At 43.3% G+C, this 15,284-nt stretch overlaps 2 protein-coding genes and 1 pseudogene across 2 annotated transcripts; 2 read left to right on the top strand and 1 right to left on the bottom strand.

Annotated features, from left to right (window-relative positions):
• The first annotated feature begins 1,032 nt into the window (after positions 1 to 1,032).
• On the top strand, positions 1,033 to 4,211 carry LOC115201578 (desmin-like; annotated as a pseudogene).
• A 1,591-nt stretch (positions 4,212 to 5,802) lies between these two features.
• On the top strand, positions 5,803 to 6,806 carry LOC115148057 (keratin, type I cytoskeletal 18-like; the record flags this gene model as incomplete). The annotated part of the gene is made up of 3 exons (XM_029690349.1): positions 5,803 to 6,035; positions 6,317 to 6,377; positions 6,558 to 6,806. Coding segments are annotated over 3 exons (543 nt in total), but the record flags the coding sequence as incomplete, so codon positions are not given.
• A 233-nt stretch (positions 6,807 to 7,039) lies between these two features.
• On the bottom strand, positions 7,040 to 14,806 carry pgm3 (phosphoglucomutase 3). The gene is made up of 13 exons (XM_029749357.1): positions 14,696 to 14,806; positions 13,977 to 14,185; positions 13,437 to 13,621; positions 12,895 to 12,962; positions 12,620 to 12,753; positions 12,198 to 12,393; positions 11,352 to 11,509; positions 10,778 to 10,861; positions 10,269 to 10,367; positions 10,056 to 10,175; positions 8,062 to 8,184; positions 7,747 to 7,920; positions 7,040 to 7,585 (listed from the first exon to the last, which is right to left on the bottom strand). Exons 2-13 carry the CDS (start codon positions 14,181 to 14,183, stop codon positions 7,499 to 7,501), a joined length of 1,635 nt encoding a protein of 544 aa, XP_029605217.1. The 5' UTR covers positions 14,184 to 14,185; positions 14,696 to 14,806; the 3' UTR covers positions 7,040 to 7,498.
• Between the last annotated feature and the right edge of the window lie 478 nt (positions 14,807 to 15,284).

Here is a 15,284-nt window from a genome sequence, read left to right as displayed (position 1 = left end):
TAAATCTACTGATGTCTTGCCACAGTTTTCTTACATGAATACAATGCCAAAAAAGATGCAACACTGTTTCTGGGTGGTCAATACAAAAGGAGCAATTTGAGTTGATGTTTTCCTTAAACTTCTTCATAAAGTGGTTGGCAGGATAATATTTATTAATAATTTTAAAGGAAACTTCTTTAATTTTGTTAACAAGTAGGTATGTGTGTGGCAACATCAAAACTTTTTTCCAACAGATATTATCAATAAATCCATTCCAATAAGGCATGACATAAGGTATAGATACAATATCCTGCTGAAACAAGGTTCGTATCGCTCTGTTGTTGAATGGACCAAAAGATAAATAAATCTTTCCTACTGAAGAGTCAATAGAAGGTAGGCTCTGAGGGTCAGGTCTTGACACGTTCCTGAATCATAAAGCAACACCTGAGGGAATGGCATCTAAACCAATTGCAAAATCTTTAGGTGTTACAGGGACCTTGTAAAGTGATAAGAATTCCTTATAACTGAGTAAAATACCCTCTGCATTTACCAGTTGGCTCACCAATAGGATATTATTTACCAGTTGGCTCACCAATAGGATATTATTTACCAGTTGGCTCACCAATAGGATATTATTTACCAGTTGGCTCACCAATAGGATATTATTTACCAGTTGGCTCACCAATAGGATATTATTTCGGAACCAATATTCTAAAAACAAAGAAGTATTTTTATACAATATATCCCGATTATTCCATATATAATATCTGTGTGGAGAAAAATTATGTTTATAAATTAAGGACCATGACAAGAAAACCTGTCGATGAAATGCACTTGGCACCTCAGAACCCATATGACCTTAGAAGTGACATCAAAAATGTTGTCCCATTAGTGAAGAAGGTGAAGAGGGGGGTGGAAAAGTGAGGCGGGCTAATTTCGCAGTTCATTCACCCCATCCACTAATGGTCCACTAATTTAGGAGAGTAGGCTAGCCTAGATTATTATTGTCTGTAAACATTCTTTAAACCCAGTGTAATAAAATACATTGTATAAATAATGAATACTCATTCAACCCTTTATTTTTATCTACTAACGAAGTCTGTGATTAGTTTCCAGCGGTGAGTTAAGGTGAAGACATTTAAAGGCAATCATCATGAGTCGCAGCCCAGAAAGGATGTCTTCTTACCGCCGCCACTTCGAGGGCCCTCTCGCCGCCTCCTCTTCCTACCAGGTGCGGATCTCGAGCCCCTCGCCAACCCGCAAGGATTTCCGTCACCGCTCTGCCAGCTACAGCCGCAGCGTGGGAAGCATGGGGAGGAGGAACACCCCCAGCCTCCGCAAATCCCGCATGACCAAGTAATACAACTGGACTTCTCCTGAAGTTTTATTCTCTGTGGATATGACCATTTTTGTAAAATTGTAATAGTTTTGCTTTTAATTTCATATCCGTTTATTATTTCACTGGAATAGTGCCCCATTTATAATTGTAGGCATAGCATAATAATCACTGTTTACAAAATAACAATTTATTCAGATAGGACACTCATTTCTCTTGATAAGATATTTTAAACTTTGAATATTAGACCTATTCCTATGCTTTCATTACATGAACAGATTAAAAGTGTTACAAAGTTAAATGTAGTGGATGGTTGATGGCTGGCCTCGTCCCCTCCGGTCCTGGCCATAGCAGTGTGAGTATGGGTGCCCTGTGCTTTGGCATGGGGCTGGGTCCAGCCTGGATCTGGATGTAGCTGCAGCGGAGAACCAGGAATTCATGAGCACACGCACCGGCGAGAGGAAGGAGATGGTGGCCCTCAACGACCGCCTAGCTATCTACACTGAGAAGGCAAGACCACACCTCATCTCACACACTAATTTTCTCCTCCTCTCTCTCAAACTGTCTGCGTCGAGCTCTCCTCTCTAACTTCTGTCTGTCACACACCCTGTACCTCTTCACAGTCATGCCAGCCTGCCTTTCTCTGTGCTATCTCTCACTCACAAACCCATGATCCATTCCAGGTGTGTACTCTGGAGGGGCAGAACAACCTGCTGGAGGCTGAGATTGATGTTCTGCGGAACCGCTATGTGAAGCCATCTGGGCTGAGACAGCTCTACAAGGGCCAGCTGAGAGAGCTCCACAGGATCGCTGAGCAGATGAGAGTGCAGAGGGTGAGATTTATGACCACCAATATGGCCCACCTAGTATAGCCTATGCATGATATTTACTCTTACAACTGGGATGGGACTCACAGGTATTGGGTTTGACTGTGTTTCCTCCACTCTAAGGACCTGGCTGTAGCAGATAAGGGGGCCATGGCAGGACAGGTGGAGGTGCTCAAGGTCAAATATGAGGAGGCTCTGGAGGAGAGGAAGAAGGCCGAGTTGGAGATCGAAACCTACCGCCCCGTGAGTCAAACACCGATGCAGACATAACCATTAAACAATATCTACATGAGAAACTCAAATTGTACACACACAGAATCACCTACTTCATTTGTCAGGCTTTCATGAAACAATTTTCTATCTTCCCAGTTATTCCTGTGTACACACTCAAAGAAACTTGATCCCCTAACCTTGCTGTCTGGCAGGATATGGATAGAGCTACCTCGGCCCGTATTGGCCTGGAGAAACAGCTGCAGAACCTGGAGGTGGAGCTGGCCTTCCTGACCAGAGTTCACAACGAGGTAACATGTCTGGGTCTATATCTGTATTTATATCTGTTCATAATGAGGAAGGTAGGTGTGTCTATCTGTATTCACATTGTGTAAGTGTCTTTAACTGCCTTGAGTCACAAAGGGGCAACATACCTCTGTCTATATCTATTTTCACATTGAGGTGGTAACTGTCTGTCTATCTGTCCACAAAGGTGGACTGTCCACATATACCTGTGTCTATTAGCAGCATCTGTTTAGAGGCAATTCCATAGTAACAGAATTATGCAGAGACTCCGATTTTTCCCTTTAAAATGTATGTCAAAGTAAAACCATTGATTTCAATGTTGAACAAATAATCAAATTCTGAACAATTTACACAGTAAAAAAAAGAATTACTGGAATAATTGTGCAGATGCAAAGTTTGGTAACAATAACAGTAAAATCTCCATCAGTTTTATTCTGTTATCAAACTTTATCTGCACAGTTCTTCCTGTAAATGTGTTCTTGTAAAATAAATCTGTGGGAATTGATTAAAGTAATCCTTGTGCATAGAGTTGTATGGTTTCTTAAACTTTGAAATCAATGGTTTTTGTTTGGCATATATTTTAAAGGGAAAAATCTGAGTCTCTGCATAATTCTGTTACCATGGAACTGCCTTTAGTGTGGCTTCTGGTCATCACAGGCATGCATTTGGTTTACACGACTGCTGTAATGACCTGCTAATGACTTTTTATGACAGGTCATGAGTTACAAGGGGAGAGTGTGGATTGGTGTGGATTGGCAGACTGATGGACAACCAATTAGCGACTTACTGTGAAAACTGCATGGGAGGCTTACACAGAAAGGAATAAAAGCAAATTCATAGAAGGAAGGAGTCGGCTCCATTTTGTTTGCCCCTCTCAGGAAATCGAGGAGCTGATGCAGCAGATGTACAGTTGCCAAAGTGGACATGACCTTTGCCCTCCATGACCTCTCCTCCGCCCTCAAACAAATTCAGTCACAGTGTGACAGCATTGCCGTTAGAAACCTACAGGTACCAATTACACATATTGTTACATATATACTGTATAACATCTGTAATTACACATTATTACATATGTAACTTTACATATTACATATATACTGTATTACATATGTAACTACACATATTATTACATATATACTGTAGTACGTATGTAATTACACATTATTACATATATACTGTATCACATATGTAACTACATATATTATTACATCGAAAACGGAATCCATTTTTATTTTATTTTCCTCAGGAGATTGACGCTTGGTACAAGTCAAAGTTTCAGGACATGAACAATGTGACGACCAAATATGCTCAAAGAGTTCAAAGTGTGAGAGAGGAAGTCTGAGGTTACAAGAAAGATGTAAGAGCAAACTTATTTTCTTATCATCATTGATACTGTTATTGACACCGCCGGTCAACAGATTAAAAACATGGGTGTGCTTCTGTGTGTGTGTGTGTAGATCCTAAACCTAGAGTGTGAGTTGAAGTCCATGAAGACGAGGAATGAGCCCTGGAGAATCAGATTTGTGAGGCTGTGGGGAGACTCATGAAAGAAGAGACACATCTGGTGAGTAGTGCTACTCTCACAACACATCTTTACTGTAGGAAGAAGAGGAGACCCATCTGGTGAGTAGAGCTACTCTCACAACACATCTTTACTGTAGAAAGAAGAGGAGACCCATCTGGTGAGTAGAGCTACTCTCGCAACACATCTTTACTGTAGAAAGAAGAGGAGACCCATCTGGTGAGTAGAGCTACTCTCGCAACACATCTTTACTGTAGAAAGAAGAGGAGACCCATCTGGTGAGTAGAGCTACTCTCGCAACACATCTTTACTGTAGAAAGAAGAGGAGACCCATCTGGTGAGTAGAGCTACTCTCGCAACACATCTTTACTGTAGAAAGAAGAGGAGACCCATCTGGTGAGTAGAGCTACTCTCGCAACACATCTTTACTGTAGAAAGAAGAGGAGACCCATCTGGTGAGTAGAGCTACTCTCACAACACATCTTTACTGTAGAAAGAAGAGGAGACCCATCTGGTGAGTAGAGCTACTCTCGCAACACATCTTTACTGTAGAAAGAAGAGGAGACCCATCTGGTGAGTAGAGCTACTCTCGCAACACATCTTTACTGTAGAAAGAAGAGGAGACACATCTGGTGAGTAGAGCTACTCTCGCAACACATCTTTACTGTAGAAAGAAGAGGAGACCCATCTGGTGAGTAGAGCTACTCTCGCAACACATCTTTACTGTAGAAAGAAGAGGAGACCCATCTGGTGAGTAGAGCTACTCTCGCAACACATCTTTACTGTAGAAAGAAGAGGAGACCCATCTGGTGAGTAGAGCTACTCTCGCAACACATCTTTACTGTAGAAAGAAGAGGAGACCCATCTGGTGAGTAGAGCTACTCTCACAACACATCTTTACTGTAGAAAGAAGAGGAGACCCATCTGGCGAGTAGAGCTACTCTCGCAACACATCTTTACTGTAGAAAGAAGAGGAGACCCATCTGGTGAGTAGAGCTACTCTCGCAACACATCTTTACTGTAGAAAGAAGAGGAGACCCATCTGGTGAGTAGAGCTACTCTCACAACACATCTTTACTGTAGAATGAAGAGGAGACCCATCTGGTGAGTAGAGCTACTCTCACAACACATCTTTACTGTAGAAAGAAGAGGAGACCCATCTGGCGAGTAGAGCTACTCTCACAACACATCTTTACTGTAGAAAGAAGAGGAGACCCATCTGGCGAGTAGAGCTACTCTCACAACACATCTTTACTGTAGAAAGAAGAGGAGACCCATCTGGCGAGTAGAGCTACTCTCACAACACATCTTTACTGTAGAAAGAAGAGGAGACCCATCTGGTGAGTAGAGCTACTCTCACAACACATCTTTACTGTAGAAAGAAGAGGAGACCCATCTGGTGAGTAGAGCTACTCTCGCAACACATCTTTACTGTAGAAAGAAGAGGAGACACATCTGGTGAGTAGAGCTACTCTCGCAACACATCTTTACTGTAGAAAGAAGAGGAGACCCATCTGGTGAGTAGAGCTACTCTCACAACACATCTTTACTGTAGAAAGAAGAGGAGACCCATCTGGTGAGTAGAGCTACTCTCGCAACACATCTTTACTGTAGAAAGAAGCACAGCAGGTCAGGGCTCTTTTAAAAGTGGGCAACAAGTGGGTTCTTTAAAATGGACTCGTAACAGCCGCTTAGAGTTGGATGCATATGACCTAAAAGCTTGTGTGTGTTTCCCACAGGAGCGTATTGTGGGGCTGGAGCTGAAGGTGATGAAGGAGCAGATAGCTCTGCTGCTGAGGGAGTACCAGGAGCTGCTCAACGTCAAGATGGCCCTGGAGATTGAGATCACCACCTACCTACAGGTGACATCACACCTTCCCCAATAGTCTAAACAGGCTTCTGCTCTTCTCGCGTCTTATCTCCTTCTTGAATAGACAGAAGTGGACAGGTGAAAGCAAATTCACAGTAGGAATCATCCATATTGCTTTCACCTGTCCTGGCTTTGTCAGATCTGTGGAGGAGATTAAAAAGACAAGGAAAGGCAGCAACACAAGTCTTTTGATATGGTTATTCTTTTGATATGTTAGTTAAGTGTACATGTGTTTTGTCATTGCTTCTATGTGGTTGTGCATTTGTCAGGGCGCTGATCGAGGGCGAGGACACCAGTCTCAGTACCATGGAAGACTCTTCTTATCAGGTAGAGCAAGCCTGGGTCATAACCTCAATCATAACCTATCGATAAAATATGAAATACCGGTAATCTGTTTTGTCATCTGAAAATATGCTAATTGTGGACATTTTTGTATACATATATATATTTGTGTCACCCAGTATCATTTTCAAAACACTTTTGTCCTGGCCTTTTCTCTCAGAACAGTTGAGACAGAAGACATGTATGAGAGTGACAAACAGGAACGCACCATCACCATCTCCGGAGCTGCTGACAACACAGACGAGGATTAGAATGTTAGACCAATACCCTTTAGACCTAAGCCCTTCCACCCACAAATGTATCCTACACCAACCCCCTAGGATAATGGTCTTCAGGATCAGGATGCCTATGGTCCTCTTCTGTGTGTCTCTGGCTGCACTAAACCATCTGAGCCTCACACTGACTTTCTGTTAGCCTTTAACTCTCTGTGTCTTAGAACCATCTCGCTCTATAAGCAACAAATAAAAAATAAAAAACAGCAAAGCAATTTATCATATTTTCTCTTGATGTGGTCATTTCAGAGAGTATACCTGTATTTGGGTTATTCTGTTACATAATAAGTAAATTAAGTCTATGTAGTAATACATGTATTCCTTGTAACTAGAGGGTTTTTGGGAGGATACGAACTAAAAGAAATGCAGAACAAGTTTTATGCCAGTTTCACTTTCATATCTTTATTCTTGGTGTTGAACAATTACATAGCAGCACAGTCTTTCCAGTTGAAGTCTGTTCATAGCAGTGCAGTTACTCAGATATGAACAGAAATGCTAAATTGATCTACAATAATAACTGGTAATGTAAACACTTTTATAATTAAATGGGAATAGTACAAAACAAATATATTGACAGGATTAAGGTTGGGTAAGAAAGGGGATTAAAATTGTAACCTTATTTAGCATATGCTCCCTTCCCATTGACTGAAATCAATCACATTTTTCGGACTCATAGAAAAGTAGCAATAATACAGTATTAAATGCAGTATACCGTATAAAATGATTTGGCACCTGATAAAAAGGCTACAAAATGGGACTGGGTTCAGGAAGTGTGGTCCATCTTCAGGAGATTAATGGATTTTTCAATAGACTTAAATTGCATAGTGTGTGTGTTTATAACGGTTTAGGCTCCTCTCCTACTCCTCCTGCGAGGCGGTACACTGCCAGGCTAACTTCATGTGCCAGGGCATCGGCACTCTCCTGAAACACACACAAACACATCACCATCATTACCATCACCACCATCAGCCAGTGAGAGACAGAAAAAGAACGTGCAAAGAAAGTTAAAGGCATAGTGAGTGAACATGGAAGGTGAATTGAGTGGCTCACTATCACTCCATGTCTCAGCCTCTCAGTCCCACCTGTGTGTCTGCCTCAGCGTACACTCGGACCACATCCTCTGTGCCAGAGGGACGGACAAAGGAGCGTGCCTGTCTGTACTTCTTCACCCGGCTGTCTATGGCCTCCTGCAGACCTGCTGGACTCACTGTTCTCCTCTCTGCATCTGTAGTGTCAATCACCCGCCGGTCTGCCACCTATAGGCCGTACAACAACTGCAACTGTGAGGCACTGGGATGAACTGTGTTAAAACGTATGTACTAGTTTCCTTTAATATACAGTCATTTATAGTAACATATGATGCAACTCCCTGAGTGCACACACGCACAAACACAAACCTTGACTTTGAGCTGTCTGTTGGGCAGGTCTGTGTAGATTGCGTCCCATTGTTGTACTGTCATTCCTCTGATGGCTAACACAGCCTCAATCAGCAGCATGTCAGAAATAGCATCTCCTACTGTCTACAGATAGAGGGAGAGACCATTTTTTAAGTAATGCACACAGGATTTGACCCTTCATTGCAATGACCGTGTGTAGTCCCTGAATTGCTAAAATGGTTGACTGTGGGTGTTTCGCAATATGCATACTACCATGCTGCACACTCATGTGCCGAGGGAATTCTCAGAGGACGTTCTCTTGAGTATGTTCTTGTGAGGACGAGAGTGTGGAGATCGCATAAAACATTACATTTGAGAAGCACTCGCACTTCCCCTACTGTATTACCTCACACTGCCCCTCCCACATTCACGGAACCTTCTTGCAGCCAGGACAATGGCAACAATAGACGAAACAAGATATACACAAAGCAAACGTTTTACTTCATAACTATCAGCTAGATATATGTCAGTAGTAATAATCTAGCTAAGCAGATATTTTATTTGGGTGAAAAATGTCAGCAGTCAGACGTCTACAGCGGGTGGTCCCTAAAACACCGGGTGGTCCCTAAAACACCGGGTGGTCCCTAAACACCGGGTGGTCCCTAAAACACCGGGTGGTCCCTAAAACACCGGGTGCTGAACGATCGGCAGACAAACGCTAGATCCACATTCGGTACGACGTGTGCGAGCCTTAAGAACTGAAATTTCAGCCTGTTTTGGTGAGATGGAGTTTTGGCCTGCCTGGTGACATCACCCGAAAATTTGTTAATAGACCAATAATAAAGGCAGTTCCAAACCTCTCTGCCAATAGATGGGTTGGTTGTTTAGCAACAAAACCGATGCGTGCGAAAATATGGGGCAAAAAAGACAGGGTTGGCTTAGATTATTGACAACATGTAAACTATATTTTGCCTCCAATGTTTATTGAATAAATTGCACATGAACACTTGTTGTCTTTGAAATACATTGTTACAGTTGTTGGTTAGCCAGCTAGTGAATTTTTTAAATATTAGCATAGAGGTGACGTCAGTCAAAACAAGTCACGGTATCAAGAACAAGATAAAACTAGATGGAAAACTTACAATCCCCACATGACAGTTTCTTGTCATTGTTGCTAGCTATCTGGTCATCCAGAATCACAACAACACATGGACTTCTGTCCCATTTTTAAAAATGTATTTAACCTTTATTTAACTAGGCAAGTCAGTTAAGAACATTCTTATTTACAATGACGGCCTAGGAACAGTGGGTTAACTTCCTTGTTCAGGGGCAGAGCGACAGATTTTTACCTTGTCAGCTCGGGGATTCAATCAAGCAACCTTTCAGTTACTGGCCCAACGCTTTAACCACTAGGCTACCTGCCGCCCCATTGAAGCATGCACATTCTTTTTTGTGACGTTCTCAGCTAAGCCGTCTATAACAGCTAGTTTTCAGTTTTCCCCTCCCCATTCAGACCACTCCCAGACAGTCCTGGCAAAATTCTCTCTTGAGAATTTGCTTAGCTAAGAAACTGTTTGTTTCTTTTTGACCATTTTCATTGAAAACAATCACAGTAAGGTACTTCATTGTTACCCAGAAATGATTTGATATTGAGATAAAAACGGCTGCATTGGACCTTTAACATATCAAGATAAAATATTGGTCAGGCAACATATGAGATGTGAATAGGCAATATTTCATTCTAAAATCAGAGTTTATTTTCTCTTGCATCAGCCCAAATAATGTCCACCGCGGTTGTGTTATATTTCTTCACCGACTTGCCTAGTTAAATAAAGGTTAAATAAAGGTTAAATGCTTAGAAATGTGTACAAGCGCATTACGCATCCAAGAAGTGCCCTGCGTGCTTTTATTTGGACTCCGACTGATGCACGCTCCAATTTCCGCGCTCGGACCACGGCACTGTAGTATGCATATTGAGAAACACCCCGTGTTGACATGACAATGTGTGGCCATACCTGGTTGATGAGGTTGACCGTGTTCTGCAGTAGAAGTGCAGCTCTCCTCCTCTCGTCGTTGGTGTTGGAGTCCTGGGCTAGCTTCTGAATCTTCTCCTCTGCTGCTTTACTGAACAGAACCTGAGACAGGACCACAACATAACCATAGTCAGACGGGCGGCCTTTGATCGGGTGCTTTCAGTGTGAGTGTGTATTTGTATGTTGCTCACTCACAGTCCCGTGGCCGTTAGCCTCAAAGTAAACACCAATGTCAAACTCCTGGGCTGCATGGTGAAGGTGTTTCACTCCTGTCTTGGTACACCTCACTATCACCTGGGAGGAGAGAGGAGAGGTCAGCACTGATCGCATGTGTGTGTGTGTGTCGGGAAAGACTGAGGAGTGTGTGTGTCGGGAAAGACTGAGGAGTGTGTGTGTCGGGAAAGACTGAGGAGTGTGTGTGTCGGGAAAGACTGAGGAGTGTGTGTGTCGGGAAAGACTGTGTGTGTCGGGAAAGACTGAGGAGTGTGTGTGTCGGGAAAGACTGAGGAGTGTGTGTGTCGGGAAAGACTGAGGAGTGTGTGTGTCGGGAAAGACTGAGGAGTGTGTGTGTCGGGAAAGACTGAGGAGTGTGTGTGTCGGGAAAGACTGAGGAGTGTGTGTGTCGGGAAAGACTGAGGAGTGTGTGTGTCGGGAAAGACTGAGGAGTGTATGTGTCGGAAAGACTGAGGAGTGTGTGTCCACACCTTCATGGTATCTTCCAGGTATTGTGTAGAGCTGCCATTAGCGTACGCTGTCTGCACCACAGCTATCTGCAGGTCAAGACCAGCCTGCACAAACCAAACACAGGTTAGTGTGTGCACACTTCTGAATGAGGATGGTACTGAGTCAGTGTGTGTTATGTAGGGGCGTGTTTAAGCATCATTCATCTCTGTTAACCCAGAACTAAAGTCTTGTGTAATTGGTCAGCTGCTCGATTAAGTTCTGAGTCCATACATTTTAAGAGAAGCGATGAAGAAATGCTAGAACGAGGAGCAGAACCGGAATGAGTAGCTCCACCCTCGGTCTTCGCAAGCTATGGGCCAAATGTCACCTCCCCTTACACATTTCAAAAGATGCCATACACCTGCGAAATCGTGATTTATCCAAATAACCAGTGACGAAAAACCCAAGCCCCAGAACTATTGCTGCTCGTTAGCTAACGGTGCTCATAGTATAGAGACCGATCGACGGTACCACTTATCTTTACTGCAGTCTGCCCACCAGAGATTAAAGCATCCTAGGTAAGTATAGCGAGTGTGTGTGTGTGTGTGTTTATACTTGTGTGAGCAGTTCTTTGAGGTAGGTGCTGATGAGAGTGGCAATCTTGTCTCCATCTAGCAGATGGAATCTCCCTGCAGAGCCGCTGTAGTAATAAACTATACGATCAGCATCGCCATCATAGGAACAGCAACGCTCCCCAGCAGTCATCTCCACCCCTAGAGAGAGAGAGAGAGGAAAAAAAGAGAGAAGAAGGGTCAGAGCCATCCACTTCAGGAGTCTGGCTGTAGCCTACAGTATTTATTAAATGCAACTCATTGAGATGTCTTTCCTCTGGTTGTCAAACATGGAAACCATAATATAACAATCCTGACTGTCCTGTGTTTCATAATGAGATCTAGCAGGTCTGTTTATCAGTCACCTGTAGTCTGAGAGACACACCCACGAGTCAAAGTTCTGTTTCGACCTCACCGTGCATTAGGACACACCATGAGGTGAGCCCTACCTCAACAACTGTGGTCCTGTGTAGCTCAGTTGGTAGAGCATGGAGCTTGCAATGCCAGGGTTGTGGGTTCAATTCCCAAAGGGGACAGTATGGGGAAAAAGTATGAAAATGTATGCACTTGCTACTGTAAGTCGCTCTGGATAAGAGTGTCTGCTAAATGACTAACGTAAATCATCTTAAGTAGCTTCTTCTCCTTGTTTCTTTCCCTATACAGATCAGAAATGCAAAATGACAGTTGCAAGTGGATATTCTCCATATAGCTTTCACTTGACTTACCCCATCTCTTCACAGCAATACAAATAAAATACAGAAAACTGGGCGAGGATGCTATTTGTGGTCTATTGAGATGCACACATGGAAAGATAAGAGACAAGGTGAGGTCTACTGGACTGCAGTCCCACCTTTGGGAGCTCTCTGCTGTACTTTGACGTAGTCGGCTCCACACAGGTGGTTGAGTTTTCCACTGGAGCCGTCGTTGAAGAGGGACAGCTGCAGCTCATTCTTCAGGTAGGTCTCCATCTCACACACCTTCAGAGCCCCGATACCATTAGCGCCGTCCACCAGCAGGGCTTTCTGATCATCTGTACGGTTAGGCACCTGGAGAGAGGGGCCGGAATGGGTAACATTATTTTTCATGCACAATCATTATTAACTGCTTGAAAATGTGTATACGTGATTTGTAAAACAATATACATGCTTAAAACTGCTTACAAATGTGTGTACGTGATTATAAATGATAGAATACAAATGTTTTATTTATCATCATGCTTATTAAATGGAGGTTATTATAGTGTTACAGACAGACAGAGTGATGTAGTCTTACGTTCTTAGTGAGCTGGATGAAAGCCTGGGAGAGTTTCCGGTAGTAACCTTTGACAGTGGCTTCACCATAGCGACCCTGGGTGTTCTGACAGCATACCATGTAGTGCAGCTGGGGTGTGGTCACCAAGCCATAGTCTGATAGACAGGGAGAGATACCAATCAGTGATTTACAAAAAAGAAAAATAACCAATCAATCACACACCAAGGTGTAGTCGAATAATAATGACAGAAGGATTGACATAATAGACAGCTAAGGAAGCCTAAGAGTTAACGCACCTTTACTGTGGCCTCCCAGGGCGTGGACTCCATCCAGTACTGCCTGTGATAGGCTGTCACTACTGGGCCTGAAGTAACACAAACAATCAGATTAAACGTCTGAGGAGATATCGGAGTTGCCTGACGACTAAAACTGAATTCTTCCTCTGCTGTATGTTCGCTACATAGTTCAGTCTGAGATTTCCATCTTTGAAGTTGTTTGTGGTGACGTCAAAATGTTGTACAAAGCAAAGTCATCAGTGACTGGATCATATCTAACCAATCAGAGTATCAAAGCCAATGACACATTTTCTAGACGCTGCTTTACCCACGTGTGTTCTGGCCCAACCCATTGGTTTCTGGGACCAATCAGAACGGTTGCGTTCATTTGCATCACCCGGTGCCTCAGGTGGAAAGAGTTTACGTATTTAAGACCATTCCATTGGTCCTAAAGTGAAATCTCCACCCACCCAGGGCACCGGGTGATGCAAAAGGAACTCACACCGTTACATTGATTTTCATGGTTATAGTTTAGTTTCTAGAGAATGCTAACACCCCAGTACCTGGTGTCTTTGCCCACGAACACGCTGGCCTCTTGGGCCATGCTGATGGTCTCTCTCTCTATGATGTCTTTCAGAGCGGTGAGGAGCTCCTCCTGCTCCGCGTTGGCCAGCTGGGTGGCATAGCCCTCCCACGCAGGGGTCACCATCTCCCCCATGGGGTCCACCAGCTTCACCCCGTTATCCTCCTGGAGAGGGGGTGATATAGTGGATAGGAAGGGAGAGGTGGAGAGACGGAAAGAAGGGGTATGATGAGAGGAATAGGAAGGGGTCGTTGTAGTATATTGGATAGTAAGGGTGAGGTAAAATGGAGGGAGGGGCAGAGAAAGAGATAAAGATGGATATTGTGTAAGTCAGAAAAGCAATAGTTTACCTGAAACCAAATCAATACTAGACAACCTTCCTCTAATAATATCTGAAAATCGGCCCTGAGAGCACACCAGAATAGAACACCAGAGACTATCAGTTAAAGAGAGACTCTGAAGCCACACAGACACAGTGAATGATTAATAGGCTACTGAATGCACTTCATGTTTTGTTCACCTCAGGGTTGTGTGACGCAGTGACCATGACTCCGATGGTGGCCTTAGTCTTCTTGGAGCGGAGTGTGGCCAGTAAACCCATTCGGAACATGACGTGGTCTAGCTGCTTAGAGTTGGTGCGGAACCCAGCAGTACCATACTGTAGGACCAACCCTACAGGCTTAGGGTGGACAGCAGACTTCTGGGATACTTCTTCAAACTGGGCCATTCCTGAAACACATAACAGGGAAACAAAGGTGAAGTCCTGATAGTCTGAAGTGGGTTCCTCTCTTCAGCTCCTCTCCTTCATAACATGTAGTTTATAGTCTTCAAGGGGCTAACCATGTTAGGAACCCCAAAGAATCATCATAATCTGATATTCATCCCGAACACCTTACAATAATAACGATGACAGCCTTAAACCTTTGTAAACACTATTACAATATTTGATCGGTCAATTTAATGAGGTGACTGAGAAAACATGTTCATCATGCATTCGTCGTTAATCCACCATAAACCTAGGCCCTACTAGGACATACTTTACGGGGCAAAGGTGTAACGTTATCTGTGCTGAACATTGATGTCAACCAGCTAGCTACTGCAGAAATATGACTGAGCTCCTCTGACAGACTGATAAGCAACATACGTGCGGCGTAATTTACTTGTTAAACGATCAATCGAATACAGGCTATTCATTTCAAAATACTTACTAAACTGATCAATTGTATTTATTTCACTTACTTGCAGTTGTTGAAGAATAAGCTACCAAGGAAGTGGAGTGAATGGAAAGCTTCCTGATTCTCCTGGCGACGTGGCTGCGGTTCAGGGTACGTCACGTGACCACGCCCTTCAACAGTGGTGCGCTGCTACTTGGAACGAACCCAATAATCTGAGCACATGAACAGGGCGGATTACACATTCTGGTTTGATGCATTTATTCAGTGGCCACCGTTTTAGACGACGATTTCCAACAAGAACAATTAGTGGAACAATTAGTGGGTTTGTTTTTCCAATGTTTTTTCCCACCCAAGACAAAAAATACTGTATCTTTTTAATCATAGAGCCTTTGATAAGGTGCCTAGAATAAATGTGTCTATAATAAAATGCAGTTATTGTCGATTATATGATCTTGCTCTGTATAGCCTTTGCAACAAACGGCAGATAACGCTACTTTATTTATAAGGGGTCTAGGCAATACTATTAGGCTAATTATATGGCTTTATAGGCTACAGTGTGCGGCAAAATGTGAATGACCAGGCAAGGCTACAGTAATAATGAGAGAGTAGTTTAATTGAAAGAGTAGCGTCGTGAGGGCACCTGCCATTTGGAA

The sequence above is a fragment of the Salmo trutta genome, chromosome 1, assembly GCF_901001165.1.
Source record: "Salmo trutta chromosome 1, fSalTru1.1, whole genome shotgun sequence".
In the NCBI taxonomy this organism is placed as follows: Eukaryota; Metazoa; Chordata; class Actinopteri; order Salmoniformes; family Salmonidae; genus Salmo; species Salmo trutta.
This window is presented reverse-complemented; position numbering and strand designations above follow the sequence as displayed.

Excerpts from the sequence above, each read along its gene's own strand:
- pgm3 (XM_029749357.1), bottom strand. The coding sequence starts at position 14,183 with ATGGCCCAGTTTGAAGAAGTATCCCAGAAGTCTGCTGTCCACCCTAAG. Across the intron at positions 13,622-13,976 it reads CTGCGTCACACAACCCTGAG|GAGGATAACGGGGTGAAGCT; the intron begins GTGAACAAAACA and ends CCCCCTCTCCAG. Across the intron at positions 10,368-10,777 it reads ACCTGGAAGATACCATGAAG|GTGATAGTGAGGTGTACCAA; the intron begins GTGTGGACACAC and ends CTCTCCTCCCAG.